Here is a 15,913-nt window from a genome sequence, read left to right on the forward strand (position 1 = left end):
ATTAGCACTATAACTAGGGTTAATTTTATAGCTATTCTCAGAGTTCCAGTGGTAAGCATTTAAAGCAATTATTTTACGTTTAAGAACTAAAGACAACAAAGCTTTGAAATCAGTAACCTGCTTGCGCTTATCTATCTAAACACCAATGATAGGGACTCTTTCATGATAAAAGCTTATTTTATATAGAATGACCGCCATATTGACTCAGATGAAAGTACATTTTTCCTTTTTTAAGTTAAACACACATCCATACTTTGCCACGGATCCAATACAGTATAATCAATCACTCAGGCAAAACATCAAGTCATTTGCGATTTAAAACTGTAGTGCATAAATTTAATGGCTCATTTCTAACATTTCACTATGTCGACTTCTGACGTACATGATGCAGTAACCTTGTGTCGGTACTGACTTATAATTTGAACATTGAAATAATTTTATTTAAGAGTTCGAAAACAACCGTAAAACAACCTCAAAGTGACAGCAGTAGTTCAGAAAGTGTACTGTGGAATGCCTCGGTCAGTAGATAGCAGTGTTTGGTAAATCAATAGAATAATCCACACGAAAGGTCTTTAAAACATTATTCCAATATGAAATTTTGCTGTATGTCGAGACTTAATATCCGGCCATGGCTCATGACAAAGAAAACAGGAAAGTCCTTTTTAAACATAAATTTGCACCAGAAGTTTCCTTATCCAAAATATCCCTTTCATAAGTTAAATCGTCTGAATTTATGGCTAGGCGGGAGAGGTATTGCAGCACCACCCATCTGCCATTTCCACACGGGATGGGCCTTCTGAGGTGCTTCAGGATCCTTAGTAGAGTTCAGTGAATACGCAGGGCACAAATCCCCATCGTTGCCAATAATTAGTGACGGTGGAGAGGGAAAATTTGCCATGAAATTAAATGGCCTTTTCACCGTGGATGCTACACCATTGGCTACTCGTTTACGTTTATTTGTACCAGCAAATTCTTCTAGTGTTCCTTCATGCACATCTGTTTTACCTGTAAGACGCGGATTCTCTGATTTCACAATTGTTTTGACTGACGAGCTTTGTAAAGTGTGCTGTTTCCCCAACACTAAAGTCCTGTAATTCCTTCTTATTCTTGCACCATTTCGAAATTCGCAGTCCTCTAATACTGGAATGTTTAAAGTGCGTTGAAGGTCTTCGCTTCGTCTGGGTGCGTTTTGGAAAGTGGTGGCTTTTTCAGTGCACACATAGCTTTCCTTGGCTTTTGTCGAAAAACAGTCTGGTATTTTATTTTCACTTAAAGTGGTCGCTGCTTGCTTCGATACATTGCACGCATACTTGAGTTTCTTTCTAGGCTGCTGAGTCACATAGCCGTACTCTTCCTCGCAGCTATTTTCTTCTAATTTGACTGTAATATTGTGCATAATCGCTTTCCCCATGTCTGCACCGTCACTCTGGATATGGACGGCGGGACCCTGGCTGCTGTCCGTGTTTAAACTCTGGAAAGCTGAGGACAGTTCGATGAAATTGCCGATTCTCGATTCTTTTTCTACATTTACTGCTAATGGAGAATCATTGTCTGCAGGCTCGGAAACTATTGTCACATTGTTTTCTTCCGCACAGTGTGATATAGATGCTCCAAGACATTTCTTTGACTCTGTTAATGTTCTTTGTTGTGGAAACTCGGTGTTTCCCTTTGGGCTAGGTGCAGGGCCTCCTTCTTTAGCACAGTTAATTGTCGAATCAGTCCTCTTTAAATAATGTGAGATTTCAGAGTGTGGGAATGCGAGCTCAGATATCCTATTATTATTTATCTCGGCAAAGCAACTTCCATAGCCAGTTGAGCAGCATACGTTATGTGACTTAATCGTCCAGTTCTGCTCGTTTCTCTTAACAATAGTGGCGGACTTTAAATTACAATGCGAAGTTCTCCCTTCTAGGAGATCGCTACCGGTTGTTTCATACACGACATTATTGTTTTTGGCTTGGAATTGGTAGTGGAAACTCGGCTGCGTTAAGACAAGAGGCTTGCTGCAGATGCTCGAGAAACTGGTGCGCCTGAATCGTATGCTTTGAACCGAAACTTGGCTGGAAACGGAGCTAGAATCAGATTCGGACGAGCTGTCTTCGTCACTGGCCGAGGTTACGTCGGAGGATTCGGACACCGAGTCCTCCTCTTCTTCGTCCGAAGAAAGTGAGTTGCTGGAACTCGACAAACTTGACCCAAAGTCCGAGTCGTTGTCTACGCGATCGGAGAAGGAGCTCGACTCCGAATCGCTGCTGCAGCTTTCCTGCAAGGGCCCCTGGTTACAATGCAGTCCGCTGACAAGATGAAATTTATTCAAGCACTGATCCCCTCCTTTAGTTTTGCAAGATTTAGGAGCAGCTGCCGTCAACAAGACTCGTTTGGCGGTGCTTGAACTCCCCAAATGTTTTTGAGTGATTTCGCACGAACTTTTGCGCCTGAAATAATACGTCAAACCGGTAGCGTTTGGAGACTTGGGGTAATAGGCGATGGCGGATTGGTAAAATACGGGATGCCTGCAAATCATGCTCCGAAATAAGGAGTGATTTGTATGAAATGCTACACAGTTGCTTGATATTTCAGCAGTTTCGTAGTTTTGGGGGGTTTTGCAATGTGATCGGACCATTTCAGTGTAACTGTGGCTGGTAAATTTGCTGTAGAATTGAGGTAGATTGGAGGCCGGTAGCGAGCTGCCGTCTCCTTGCAAAGCCTTGCTCATTCCAGCCAAAGGCTGAGCTTTTCCATTCAAACTCAACCAAACTTTGTTCTCTTTCAAAAAACTTGCGTAGCGATCAGTGGGAGTTTTCTCCTGTTTGAGTTCGGTTGATAATAAGGTTCTGTTTATTTTTCTCCTCTTGGTCTTAAGAACTCGCTCAGTTTTGCACGAAGTGTACAGGGCTTCCACGTCTTCCCGAGAAATTAGAGTGCATTTAGCTGCATGAAAAGCAATAGAATTTATTGCCTTGAGTTTTCGTAATTCTTCCAAATCGCAGTGATGTTTCTTCACGTTTAGATGGTCCATCCTTTTGTGTACGGTTGTCCTGGGTATATTTTTCAGCAGATTAGTGAATACTTGAGAAAGCGCAAACATTTGTTTCCCCTTAATTATAAGATAACCAAGTCTCACGCCATCCACCTCTTCATAACCCGTCTCCAAGTCTCCCATTTCGCCACCTAAATTATGTCCCACATTCGCTGGAAAAAAACATCGACTGCGGAATTCGACATTCCTCATGGCATCCTGTTTAAAAACACATATAATTATTGTTTCTGATTACAACTGATTAAAAAAACTTTGGGATATATTTAATACATAACATATGGTATAGTAATATATATATATATTAAAAAGCAGCATCGCGTGGTATTTATATGAAGCTTAATTTCCAACTTATGCGTATTGCTATACCTGCAATCTTTAATTTTTCCAAATACTCATGGATATACTGTACTGTATAAGAGAGAATGAAAAGAGAGAGAAAAAATGCAGCTGCTATTCCCGCCGCTGCTTCTCCCACAAATAAGATGACAGAGTGAAGTGAGCTCGTCGGGAGACACCTTCATCAATTAATTCCCCTAAAGCCAGCTCTGATTGGATGCCACTGACAGGTGATGCAATAAAAATTGATATTCCACCCCCTTCCAAAAATCCCCCACTAATTAGCATACCCTTATACTCCCACCCTCTTGCTGAAGTAAATACAGTTAGTATGCAAATCTTTAATATATACACCCCCCCCCCCCCAGACAAAATATCACCCAAAAAGCGCTCCAGCAGCCGCAAGCTACCTGGGTTATTTTATGAATTTATTTATTATGCTTTCCGACGTTGTAGATATAAATGTATGTAGAAGAAGCCTGCACTTAATAGTTTTATACTTGACTTTGCACGTTCTTTAAGTCAGCCCGTGCTATAGATGCAAAATATTTGATGTTGATATTATATATGTATATTATATTTATTTGAAGAAAGGCAGTCTCCCACTTTACCAAAGGTTTTCGGTGGCATTTATTCCTTTAAGTCAAAAGTTCTAATCTTCTTTCATAAGAAAGAGATATTAATAATATGTTGTGATATTAATATAACATATATTTAATCCTTAAGGGAAAAATCACCTTTCCAGGTTCCGCGTAGAGTTTGCATTAAACGCAGCTGACGATTGAGCGTTCTTCGGGAGACAAATTGAATTTTATTTCTTATATATTGTCTTATTGGTTTATCAACACGTGTTTAACAATTCGAAGGGGATAAATCACAGAATATACCAGTATAGAATAGTATTGTAAAAGTATGTAATCGTGTATAGAACATTTCCCTGTTTAACTGTTATTTGCAGAATGAATTAGCAACCTTGTTTGAGCACAGCGTACCACATCTACAACGACGAGCGTCTTCAACCAGCTAAATGCAACGCTTATTTTCCCATTCTTCAAAACGTATAAACTGCGCCCGTAGAAATAAGCCATTAGCAGAGAACCACGTATTATTTGGAACTTTCTAATTGTAGTAATCGAGAGCCATTGCAGAATGTATTCACATTTTTAAATAATATATACTGATTTTAAAATCGCGTTGCGATTCGGAAAGAGGAAGATTGGTCTTTAAAAGATGCAGTTTTAAATGCTAGCATGCAATTTCCCCTCCCACACACATACAAAGATCTCCGTGTGATAAATATGGTACAGCAACAGTCCCTCACAGAATAAGACTAGTGAACTTCCTCGCAGTTCATGCAGCAGATTAGCATAACATCTATAGCGAGGATCATAAACATGGATATCATAAACACAGTATGCCCCATCTAACTATAGATATATATACATATATAGTAAATTAAAGTCAAATTAACAAGTTTCTCTCTGCAACTGGATGAAAGCAGGGCAATGGATCACACGTATTTTGTGCTTTTCGCAGAAATCCGTTTTCACAATGGCCACCTCGCTATTGGAGAAGCAGGTATCTGGAAACTGCCATGAAGACGTCCGCAACAACGTTAAACTTTATATTTTACTGCGTTGAAGAAAAAGCAACGCGGAACAGGGATTGAATATCTTAATAATTTAAGCTTCTTGAAGCTCTTCTGACCGGGCAATTAAGCATAAAGGGAGTCGATTGCTGGCAGCATGTTAAAACCTTGCACGGCTGTTGAGCGCTTTGATTAGGTATATATGAAGCCTTGTGCACAACTGCAAAGCACTATTCTTAAAGTGCAAAACCGAACCTGGTGCACTGTAGATCACCAGAAAAGGTATACACACAAACTTTTCAGCAATCCGAGAGAAAGTCTGAAAATTAGTGCGATCCAGTGCAGATTAGGCGGAGCAGAAGCGTTATTTGCGGCGCAACAGTACTAAGCTGCAAAAAGGGGCGATGGGTTACTGAAGCGATGAAAGGGAGCTAGTTATTTCTACAATCAAACTTCATTTAATGGTCAATGCACTAGACAACGCATCATTGCAGTTATTGCTGACGACAAGCAGATCTTTAATGCTTCTTTATTAGCCTTCAGCTTAAACGGTTCTTGGTTTGTATGAATTCTTAGGTTCACAGTATCATAAAATGTGTCAAAACACAGCTCATTCACAATAGTTGTGCTTCGCTCAAGAATAGGTCATCTTTACAGCCCAGCCTTCGCCCCATAAAGACATATTGATTGTTAATAAAGGAATTCTGGATTACGATTTGCACAATATGCTGCAAAAGACTCAAGAGAAAATAGAAGAAATTCTACACACATAGCATTTTTGACATTATTTAATATTCTGCACAGACAGTACAATGGACTGATCATCAAATCGCTTCAAATTTATGCTAGCTGATGTAATGTATAAAACTGGATTATGGGGACCATAAGGGCAAAACATGTAATGGCCGCCCATTTGGGGCACGCTAGGCATTTGGGGAACTACTGTAAATGCTAAAATGAGAACAACGAAGGCGTATTTAATAATTTCTACTTATAATTCACTAAATTACTGAACAATTACTGTCATTACTTGCATTTTATACAACCATTTTTTGCTGTTTAATTCTGCCATCAGTTGTTTTTGTCACCATCAATATTTGACAGAAAATGACAGGTCGCTCTTGCACATCACTAAACGTCGTATATCCAAGGCTGTTTAGGAACAAGGGGTTGAATCTGAAGAGAAGCTTTTCGAGGCCCCTCTATAAATACGCGAAAGGCAGGTTACCTTGGATGGATTTACATGGCGAGCTGTTTTTTTTATCACTAGCTACCAACATGCATCATAGAATAACAGGGGTAAAAATCCTTGATTAAAATATAAGGGAAAATACACCAATGTATTTATATAACTACACACAGGGGTTTTACATATATTTTCATCCAACGTCTAGATGTCTGAATTGATAACAGCGAGACAGCACAGCAAGGTGGCTGCCTGTCATTTTAATCAAATATAAGACCATTGTAAATGATTTGATCCCAGCGACAGCAACATCCTTCATAGAACAACACTGATTGTTCTAATTACAATAGCAGGTGATTCCCGCAGATAAATATGATTCCCCGTTTGAGACATTAAACATAGTTTGAATACATATAATTTTGAGCAGTGGCATAAAATATAATTTTGAGGCACTAATTTACTACATTGGGACATTCAGCTATCAAAAAAAGAATCCACTCTTACAACAGGATATTTTCTGTATGTTGGGACAAATGGGAAACAAAAATTAGTTGCAGAAATAAAACTATCAAACGAGATGGGTACTCTAGCAGTAGGGTAAATAGTCAAATGTGATTTTCAGTCATACAAAATATAATTTTGTAGTATTTTATGTATTCAGATAAATACTGTTGCTTTATTTAAATTAATTACAAGCATATTTTAATCACAAAGAACAGTAGTGCTAATGTAATTGTTTTAAAACCCAACTGCCATCTGTGTATATCAACAGCTTCTATCTCACTTGTCAACAAATCTTATTTATTAATTTTACCCCTAAATAAACAAAATAGTCGAATGGCCTGTTTAACTTAATATTATGGGATGGTTCATGATTGTTTTAGTCAGAGGCCCCAGTCTATTTTTATTCACCGCTATCAGAAAGAGACACGACTCACACACATATGCAGAGTGACTTCTTGTTTTCCTCCTTGGTCAAACAGCATTTTATTCATCGAAATAAGCTTTTACAACCATGCCATCAGCTGCACCGATGAAACTTGGACTTTAGAAAGTATGATATTTAGCATTTAGAACAGTTTACAATATTATGCAGCCACAATATATAACTTATATTGATAAGATGGAAAAGCAGACGTTTTAATAGCACACTTTATCGAATTAATGAGATTTTTATATCTCTAGTCAAAAAGTCCAGACATGTAGCAAACCAATAATCACATCAGAATGATCTGTTAATCCACAATTAATAGTAAGGTACAGTTTAATGTGAGATGGAATACAAAGGACGGTTAAGGATTAGTACAGGAGGACCATTTGAATTATATGGCACTAAGATGTGGGTTAATATTGTATATTTGTTCAAGAAACATCTAAGTTTTCACCAACCCTGTTCACTTATAAACTATTGTAATTGTGTTTGTCTGAATGGCATACTGTTACAAAAACAACGAGCCTTACTGTGTGTATTACAGTATCACTTCTGTGACAAATTTTAAACACTGCGAAAAGTGACACTTTATAAATGCATCAATGGTGTTGAATATTTACATATTGTTTCGTTTTTCTGCAAATTCATTACTATTTTAATAGATTTTTTTTCTTTTTAGGTGAAAGCATGCCAACATTATTTTTAGCTAAGTTGAAAAATAAATGTTAACTGTGACTTGAACCGTCCAGGATGGTTTTCCATCAGGAATTTGTTCTATTTTACTTGCATATAGACTGTATGCCAATTGTCTACTGACCCATAATCAAAATGTGTTGACCTTTCTACCCCTCTCCTGCCCCCTGACCTATCCCGAACTCAATGCAGCCTTTCTAAATTTGCAAAGCATTGAACATGCAAAGGGGGGCTGGGGAGGCTTTGTTCTCGACAGACCATAAGAGTGTGCATTCTGCTAAAAAGAAAGGACGCCCTTTCTTACTGATAATGGTTAAGCAAGAAAAAGCAGCTAAAGAGGGACTATATTCCTCTCTCACAAGTATCAACGTTCAAGTAATAGGTACCAAGAGAAATAAAGTAGGAATTTAGAGTTTTCTTGTGGACCAAGTGATCATGATGAAAAAAATCTAACCAAGCAAGTTCCGAGGGTCTTAGCTTGCATCAAATTCTGAATGTAGTATAAATCGGTTAAATGACGCAATAAATGGTTAACTCGCAGTCAGTTGGCAAGAAGTAGCAATGTCATAAATAGTATTATAATTTGATGAGGATTGAACTTGCCCTATGTTGTCTATTTTTAAAAAACGGAAATATTTCTTCAGAAAGCTGCATTAACCAATCAATTTAGGGGACACAGCAAGTACTTCAATAGACTCAGATAGTAGTAAACTAACAATATGCTGTGAACGTTAATGTAGGCGCTGAGAAATAAAAAAAATGTACTGTCAAGACACTGTGTTATGCAATTTTGCTTTGCTAACCGACAAGAATAAAGGTTGAAATTATATTACTATTAGTTGTATTGTAAACACTTAGCTTGTGCTGGTAAATATCATTTAAAATCCTAATCACGTTCTAAAATTCACATGTAATTGGATTTTTAGAACGCACAATTTGGAGAACAATTACTTTGTGGCTGTGCAATAACCAACGATTAGCAACATATAAAAACACAGACCGTTGTTTATGACTAAGACAAATTTAACCTTCTTTCTAAACCTGTCATATGCTTACAGATATATATTTGTAATGAAAATATGAAACTATCTCCAGTTTAAGCACATTGATAAAGCAAAGCGAACCATTTCCATAGTTACACTGAATATTTACTCGGAAGTACAATTTACTTTTTCCTGGTTGAATTCACAATTCCATGCAGAATTAAAACTTTGCCGAGGTTTTTGAATGCAGTCTGTTGATTGTGCCGCATAAGAAACAGAAACAAGACGATTTATTTCAAAACTCAAAAAACATGTTTGTAACAATATTAATGTGACTTGGGAACCGAGTCTTTGCGATTTCTTTTTCATTACAACTTATGTTTAAAAGGCGTCGATTTAAATCAAATTTAAACAACTGCAGTGCTCAAAGATACATAAGAAAAGTAAATTTTGAAGAAAATATATATTTTTCTGGGCGCTTAATGGAGTTGTAGGCCACTTCCTTTGAAAGTTCGACATTCAATTCGACTGGCAGCAGCAGAATTAGGATGGACTAGAGGGTCGTAACGTAACCGATTCAGAAGGCGGGGGTCTACTTACTGCAACAACGTGCTCGACAAGGCAGCCCTTAAAGAAACAACAAGATTAGGAAAATATGTAGTGCATTAAACACCGATTGCTATATTTATAGCTACCACTGAAGAGCTTCTTGAGATCTAATATGCATGGAAACACTTTTGTCGATTTTAAAGCACAGAAGGTAAGCATTTCCAAACATGCCGTTGTTGGGTTCGTGGGCAGCAGGGAGAAACAAAGGGAATTCATTCTCGATCTCGCAAATCAATTGTATATTTCGACAGCATAGTGGTGTAAGCTGATTTAAGTAGTGTGCAAATATCTAGATTAAATATAAATTATTTTGGAAGTTTTCAATCAGAATAAAGTTAGAATCACAAAATGTCCAAGGGCGGACAAAGCACATCTCAGAGATTTCCCGCAGAAATAGTCTGCTTTTCGTGAATTCAACGTCTTACAGCAACGCGGTATTCCCTTTTAATCTCTAAGTATACATATCATAAGTAATATTTTAAGCAATTAAAAAGGTTTTATTACAACAAACTGAGCATATATAAAGGATTACCAGGTTTATAAATACTGATGTGGATGTATTTTGCTAACTTTATACATATAATTAAAAAAAAATTCGCAACATTAATACGTCCAATGTAAATCTTAACATTCTAACTATGATGACATGGAAGTAGGATTAATGCAAAACACTTGATTACATTTTTTTAATACAAAAGATATCCGGAAAAGTACCGGGAAAAGGTAGAATTTTCAGTGAAGCTTTTTTATATCAGCATGTTTGCAATCAGCAATGTCTAACGCATTCCATTGAGAAATTCCAGTGCCAGCGTTTCTTTCCATGTCAGTATTGTCGTCCCTTTATTTAAAGCGTTTTGAATCTAAAGTAAAATCAACTTAAAAAAAAATCTAATTAGTTTTATAGCTTTGTATTTTGTCTCTCCATATAAAACCTCGTAAATAAGATTATATTTTAAATCTCGCTTGCAGCGCACTTTTTGCAAATTTAACGAACCTACCGTGAACAGGGTGATTACCTCAAAATGAATAAGTTTGTTTTTTTATACTCTTTGTGCTGTACTCCCCGGGATATGTATAGTTTAAAAAAGTTGTAGCAAATCCTTTTTGGGGAAAAAAACAAGAAAAAATTAAACTACTTGTAACTTTCCAGATTCCCCTCTTGCTTGCACTCTGCAACTCAAATGTTGGGATCTGCAACGACTTAGCCTGATTCACGTGGGTAACGATAGGTTGAGTGAGTCACCTTTAACCTTCGCTCGTTCCGGCTCGGGCTCATTTATATACCCACAATGCCCATTTAGTCCATCAATGCGCGCACGAGGAGGAGGAAAGAGGTTTAAAAACAGCAGCGGCGGCGGAAGCTGAAATCCCCATTGCAGCCGTGGTGTTCTGGAATGGAGGCTCGAACATCCAGACTGAGCAGTCTATTGGTCCACCGGCTGTCAATCATTCCAAATCTACTCCCGCCCCTCCCCCCCTCTAAAACAACACAAACACACACACACACAGGGAGGCTCGCGCAGTTTCCGTTATCAGTTTCGGTTGCGCGTCAAGCAATCTCGCGCACCTTCCATTTCCCCCCCCTCCCCCTTTCTCCGTTTGAATTTCGTCCTGTCCTCGTGGGTGGGTCGCCAGTGCGCCTGCTCGAGCTGTTTGCCAGCCTGAGCTTGGGCCGTGTGTGTGTGTGTGTGAGAGAGAGAGAGAGAGAGAGGCCCGTCAACATGGGTCTGAAACAATGTGGGACGTAAATTTAAAACCAGATTCTTCTCCTCTCTCTTTTTATTTCTCTGCTCTCTCTCTATTTCTCTCTTTTTTTCCTTCTACTCGTAGATGGTTTCAAGTGGACTTCCGGCTGACTTTTCAAATATGAAGGAGATGATTGGCGGCTGCTGCGTTTGCTCAGACGAGAGAGGCTGGGCTGAGAACCCCTTAGTTTACTGTGACGGTCACGGCTGTAATGTTGCCGTTCATCAAGGTAAATTTGTGTTTTTTTTAAAAACCGAAGCAGAATCAGCACGAGGAAAGATCGATCTCGCGGCCCCCCCCCCCGGCCCCGGACTGACTGACTTCTTCAACTCACATCACTTTTAGGCCTGGCAAGGTCTGACATCTAATCGTTGTTCCTAAAACCAAACGTTTAGATGGAATCAGGCTTTATGCGATGTCGTCCGTGCTTTAATGCGAATTAATTTAAGTGGATTATCGGTGACAGTTCAGTGTTTACTCCTGTGCTGTTAATATAAAGTGTCCTCTTTTATAACACAGGGACTAACTTCCTTGATTCCATGTGGTGACTTTTTAACGAAATAGCTTGGTGCAATTAATTAGGATGTTACATTAGGACTAGTAAGTTGTGTGTCTATCCATGAACGTGCGTATATATGTATATACTGGCTTTTTGTCTATATGCATATTCCTGTGTATATGTATACATGTCTGTGCATATACACATGCAGGTATGTCCATATCTGTATGTGGGATCATACAGGTGCATACTTGTGTGTGGATGCAAGTATGAGTCTAGTTGCGGCATGGGTACATCTATATCGGTAAATTAGTACACATAATGTATCTGGGTGTACTAAGATATGTGTATATGTGAGTGCATGTGTGTATATGTGTATAAATATAATGTGTCTGCGTGTATCCCTTGATACATGTGTACCTGTGTGCGTGCGTGCGCGCGCGCTCTTGTCTGCATGGATATGTATGCATTTGTGCTTGCTTGGGTATGTGTATGCATATATGTGTGTTTTTGTCTGTGCGGGTATGTCTGTGTTATGTGTCTGTACCTGCGTGTGTATCAATGTGTGCGTGCGTATATATGTGTGTATATTTGCCTATATGTATGCAACTTCATGTGCTTATTTCTGTATACACATGCGCACGTGTATGTATTTGTATATGTACCAACACTATATATACACAGTATAGCATCGATAATGTGTGTACACGTGTATGTACAATGTGTCATTGTATATACAAATGCACAAATTCATGTGTGTGCATAGATACATGTGCGCCTGCGCGCATGTGCCTGCACATGTATGTGTCAGCGTGTGTATATTATAGCGTGCACGTATGTTTATATAGGCACATGGATGGATGTATAATTGCCCATGTATGTGTACAGACACACTATATTCACATATCTCATACCTATATATTGTATAAATGTGTTTATGCATATGTGTGTGTAATATAGTGTGCACATGCCTACATCTGTGCGTGTATATATCTGCGTGTGTGCCATCTATATGTGTGTATAAATATGTGCACATGCACACGTGTATGTATAGACATGCACTATATATTTGCGCATGAGACTAACTGGATTGCTCTTCAAAAGAGCCAGCGCGGCCTCAATGGGGCCGAATGGGCTCCTTCTATGCTGCACTATTCTACGATTCTATAATTGTTTGTGTGTATGTGTGTGTGTGTATTTATTTATGTGTCTGCACGTGCACATGTGTGATTGCACGCATGCGCATTATATATGCCTGCATGCAAGGGAATACATATATCTCTGCATGCATATATGTGTATGTACTTTCACATATATTTATATGTACAGACAATATATAGACACTGCACACATTATGTATGCATATGTGTCGGTAAGTATATGTATGTGCAAGAATATATATATGTATTCGCATGTGTGTATTTGAATGTACGTGCATGTATATATGTGCGTGTGTTTTTGTATATATTTGTGCTTGCGTATGTGTCTAAGCATATATGTGTTTGTATACACGTGTGTTTGTGTGTGTATATATATATATATATATATATATATGTGTATCTCTTGAATTAATGTGTTTGTATAATTTGTATAACAGACTGGTGTCTGTCAAAGCCTGCTCCCCCAGTGCCCGTACGGCACAGTTTTGATCGACAAGTGACGAGTCCCGCTCCTGCCAAGCGCCGCTCCTTCCCGGCCCGAAACATTCAATGCGCGGGGTGCGAGCAGCAGGACCTGAGGCTGCGACTCTCTTCCCCCTCCCGGCTGGCCTGGGCCCAATGATGGCGGCGGGCCTGGGCCTGATGGCGAGAGAGAGAAGTGAGACCCCGAACCGGAAGTGGGACTCTGCGACTGACTGCGCCTCCCGCTGAGCTGCGAGCCCTGAGCCTCCGACCGGGCCCCGCGCTTCCCGCTGAGCCCCGACCATTCCATGAGCCGCAAATCCTGAGCAGGGGGGGAGGGAGGGAGGAGAGAGACAGCTGGGGGGGAGGAAGAGAGAGCTGGCGGGGCTGGGGGGAGATGGAGGGGGGAGAGAGCTGGCGGGGGGGGGGGAGGGAAGAGAGAGAGAGAGGGTGGGGTGGGGAAGGAAGAGAGAGAGAGAGCGGGGGGGGTGGGGAAGGAAGAGAGAGAGAGAGAGAGAGAGCAGGGGGGGAGTGGGGAGGGAAGAGAGCGCGAGCGGGGGGTGGGGTGGGGGGGAGGGGAGAGAGAGAGAGAGAGCGGGGGTGGGAGGGGAGAGAGAGAGAGAGAGCGGGGGTGGGAGGGGAGAGAGAGAGAGAGAGCGGGGGTGGGAGGGGAGAGAGAGAGAGAGAGAGAGCGGGGGTGGGAGGGGAGAGAGAGAGAGAGAGAGAGAGAGCGGGGGTGGGAGGGGAGAGAGAGAGAGAGAGAGAGAGAGCGGGGGTGGGAGGGGAGAGAGAGAGAGCGGGGGTGGGAGGGGAGAGAGAGAGAGCGGGGGTGGGAGGGGAGAGAGAGAGAGCGGGGGTGGGAGGGGAGAGAGAGAGAGAGCGGGGGTGGGAGGGGAGAGAGAGAGCGGGGGGGAGGGGAGAAGAGAGAGAGCGGGGAGGGGAGGAGAGAAGAGAGAGCGGGGGTGGGGGGGGAGAGAGAGCGGAGGGAAGAGAGCGCATGGGGAGGAGGGAGGGAAGAGGGAGAGAGAGAGAGAGAGAGGGGGGAGGGGAGGAGAGAGAGCGGGGGTGAGGGGAGGAGAGAGAGAGAGAGAGAGAGAGAGAGAGCGCGGGGGGGGGGGAAGAAGAGAGAGCGCGGGGGGGGAGGGAGGGAATAGAGAGAGCGGGGGGCGAGGAGGGAGAGAGAGTGGGGGAGGGGTGGTGGAGAGAGAGGGGGAGGGAGGGGGGGAGAGCGGAGGGGAGAGAAGGAGAGAGAGCGGGGGGGTGAGAGAGCGGGGGGGGGGGGGAGAGAGAGAGCGAGAGCGGGGGGGGGGGGGGAGAGAGAGAGACCGAGGGGTGGGGAGGGAAGAGAAAGAGCGAGGGGTGGGGAGGGAAGAGAGAGAGCGAGGGGTGGGGATGGAAGAGAGAGAGCGAGGGGTGGGGAGGGAAGAGAGAGCGCGGGGGGAGGGGGGAAGAGGGAGAGCGGGGGGGTGGGGAAGGAAGAGAGAGCCTGGGAGCAGGGGGGGTGTGGGGGGATCGGAGGGGAGAGAGGGAACTTGGAAGACGGATCACATTGTTCCAACCCCCTACAAGGGACATCGTTGGAGTGGATGATATCCAGAAGTCACGACACAGTCAATATTCACTTCATACCCAATAAACCTGTTAACAATCCGTACACAATGCCCCTTCTATGGGGAGGTGGGCGGGGGGTTGGGGTGGGAAGGATGTACTTGGACTGGGGTAAGGCACTTTGGCTGGGGGAGCGATGTACTTGGATTGGAGTAAGGCACTTCGGCTCGGGTAAGGCACTTTGGCTGAGGGAGGGATGTACTTGGACTGGGGGAAGGGCACTTGGCTGGTCCTTGCTGTCTTCTGGGGAGCTCTGTCCTCTGTCGCTTCAGGAAGTCAAAGTGAATCAAGTTACAATTTGCAAAGTCAGTGAGATCTTGGGATGGGCAGTTCCAGTGACACATTCCTGTCAAACTTCAAGGTGTGGCTTATACTCCAATGGGACCAATCAGAAACAAAGAGTGGAGCATGTTGGCCATTTTGGCAGTACAAATAAATGCGTCCGTATATTTTTGTATGTTTATGCTGGTTTATATATAAAGGTGTGTGTGCATATGTATATGTGTGGTTATGTGTGTGCATATGTATATGTGTGGTTGTGTGCGTGCACGTGTGTATATATATGTGTGTGTGTGTATATATATATATATGTGCATGTATGTGTGTGCATATATGTATGCACGAACACGTGTGTGCGCTTATGTCAGCGCATGTGTGTATATATACATGTTCGTACATGTGTGCATGTCTGCATATGTGCCACATGTATGACTGAGCATGTATATATAATTGTATGTACATGTCCGTTCATGCGCATATGTGTGTCTTGTGTATGCTTTTGTACACATATTTGAGTGTATATACATAATCAAGCATATATCCAGATCTGTATAAATATTTGCATATATGCAAATATATATGCATTTAGTGTGTGTATTGTATGCGTGTGTATATATAATGTGTGTGCATCTGCGTGTGTGTGTGTGTATATATATATATGTATGTATGTATTCGCATGCATTATGCTGTCTGCGAGTGTGGAATGTGTGTGTTGGATAATACTCCTGTGAAGTGCCTTGGGATGTTTTTCTAAGTTATAAGCGCTATATAAATGCAAGTTGTATGTATGCGT

At 41.5% G+C, this 15,913-nt stretch overlaps 2 protein-coding genes and 1 long non-coding RNA gene across 5 annotated transcripts in view; 1 reads left to right on the top strand and 2 right to left on the bottom strand.

Annotated features, from left to right (window-relative positions):
- Positions 1-212: 212 nt before the first annotated feature.
- Positions 213-3,178, bottom strand: skida1 (SKI/DACH domain containing 1). Its single transcript, XM_070880076.1, has one exon. The coding sequence runs from the start codon at positions 3,161-3,163 to the stop codon at positions 710-712; it is 2,454 nt and encodes an 817-aa protein (XP_070736177.1). The 5' UTR covers positions 3,164-3,178; the 3' UTR covers positions 213-709.
- Positions 3,179-7,095: 3,917 nt separating this feature from the next.
- Positions 7,096-10,743, bottom strand: LOC139263980 (uncharacterized). 2 transcript variants are annotated; one of them, XR_011593263.1, is made up of 3 exons: positions 10,365-10,743; positions 10,081-10,241; positions 7,096-9,384 (listed from the first exon to the last, which is right to left on the bottom strand). It is a non-coding gene; the product is annotated as an uncharacterized lncRNA (long non-coding RNA). The 2 variants fall into 2 exon arrangements; XR_011593262.1 differs by having other exon boundaries at positions 10,081-10,743.
- A 138-nt stretch (positions 10,744-10,881) lies between these two features.
- The window catches only part of mllt10 (MLLT10 histone lysine methyltransferase DOT1L cofactor), a 359,252-nt gene continuing 354,220 nt past the window's right edge, over positions 10,882-15,913 (top strand). The window contains exon 1 of one of the 2 annotated variants that reach the window (XM_070881398.1): positions 10,882-11,341. In XM_070881398.1, the coding sequence (XP_070737499.1) occupies positions 11,197-11,341 (145 nt within the window). In that variant the 5' untranslated portion in view covers positions 10,882-11,196. The remainder of the gene's footprint in view (positions 11,342-15,913) is intronic. The other variant, XM_070881397.1, reaches the window with a different exon arrangement.

Source organism: Pristiophorus japonicus, chromosome 5, assembly GCF_044704955.1.
Source record: "Pristiophorus japonicus isolate sPriJap1 chromosome 5, sPriJap1.hap1, whole genome shotgun sequence".
Lineage (NCBI taxonomy): Eukaryota > Metazoa > Chordata > Chondrichthyes > Pristiophoridae > Pristiophorus > Pristiophorus japonicus.

Bases quoted from the DNA above. Each gene is read 5' to 3' on its own strand.
- skida1 (XM_070880076.1), bottom strand. From the start codon at position 3,163: ATGGGAGACTTGGAGACGGGTTATGAAGAGGTGGATGGCGTGAGACTT.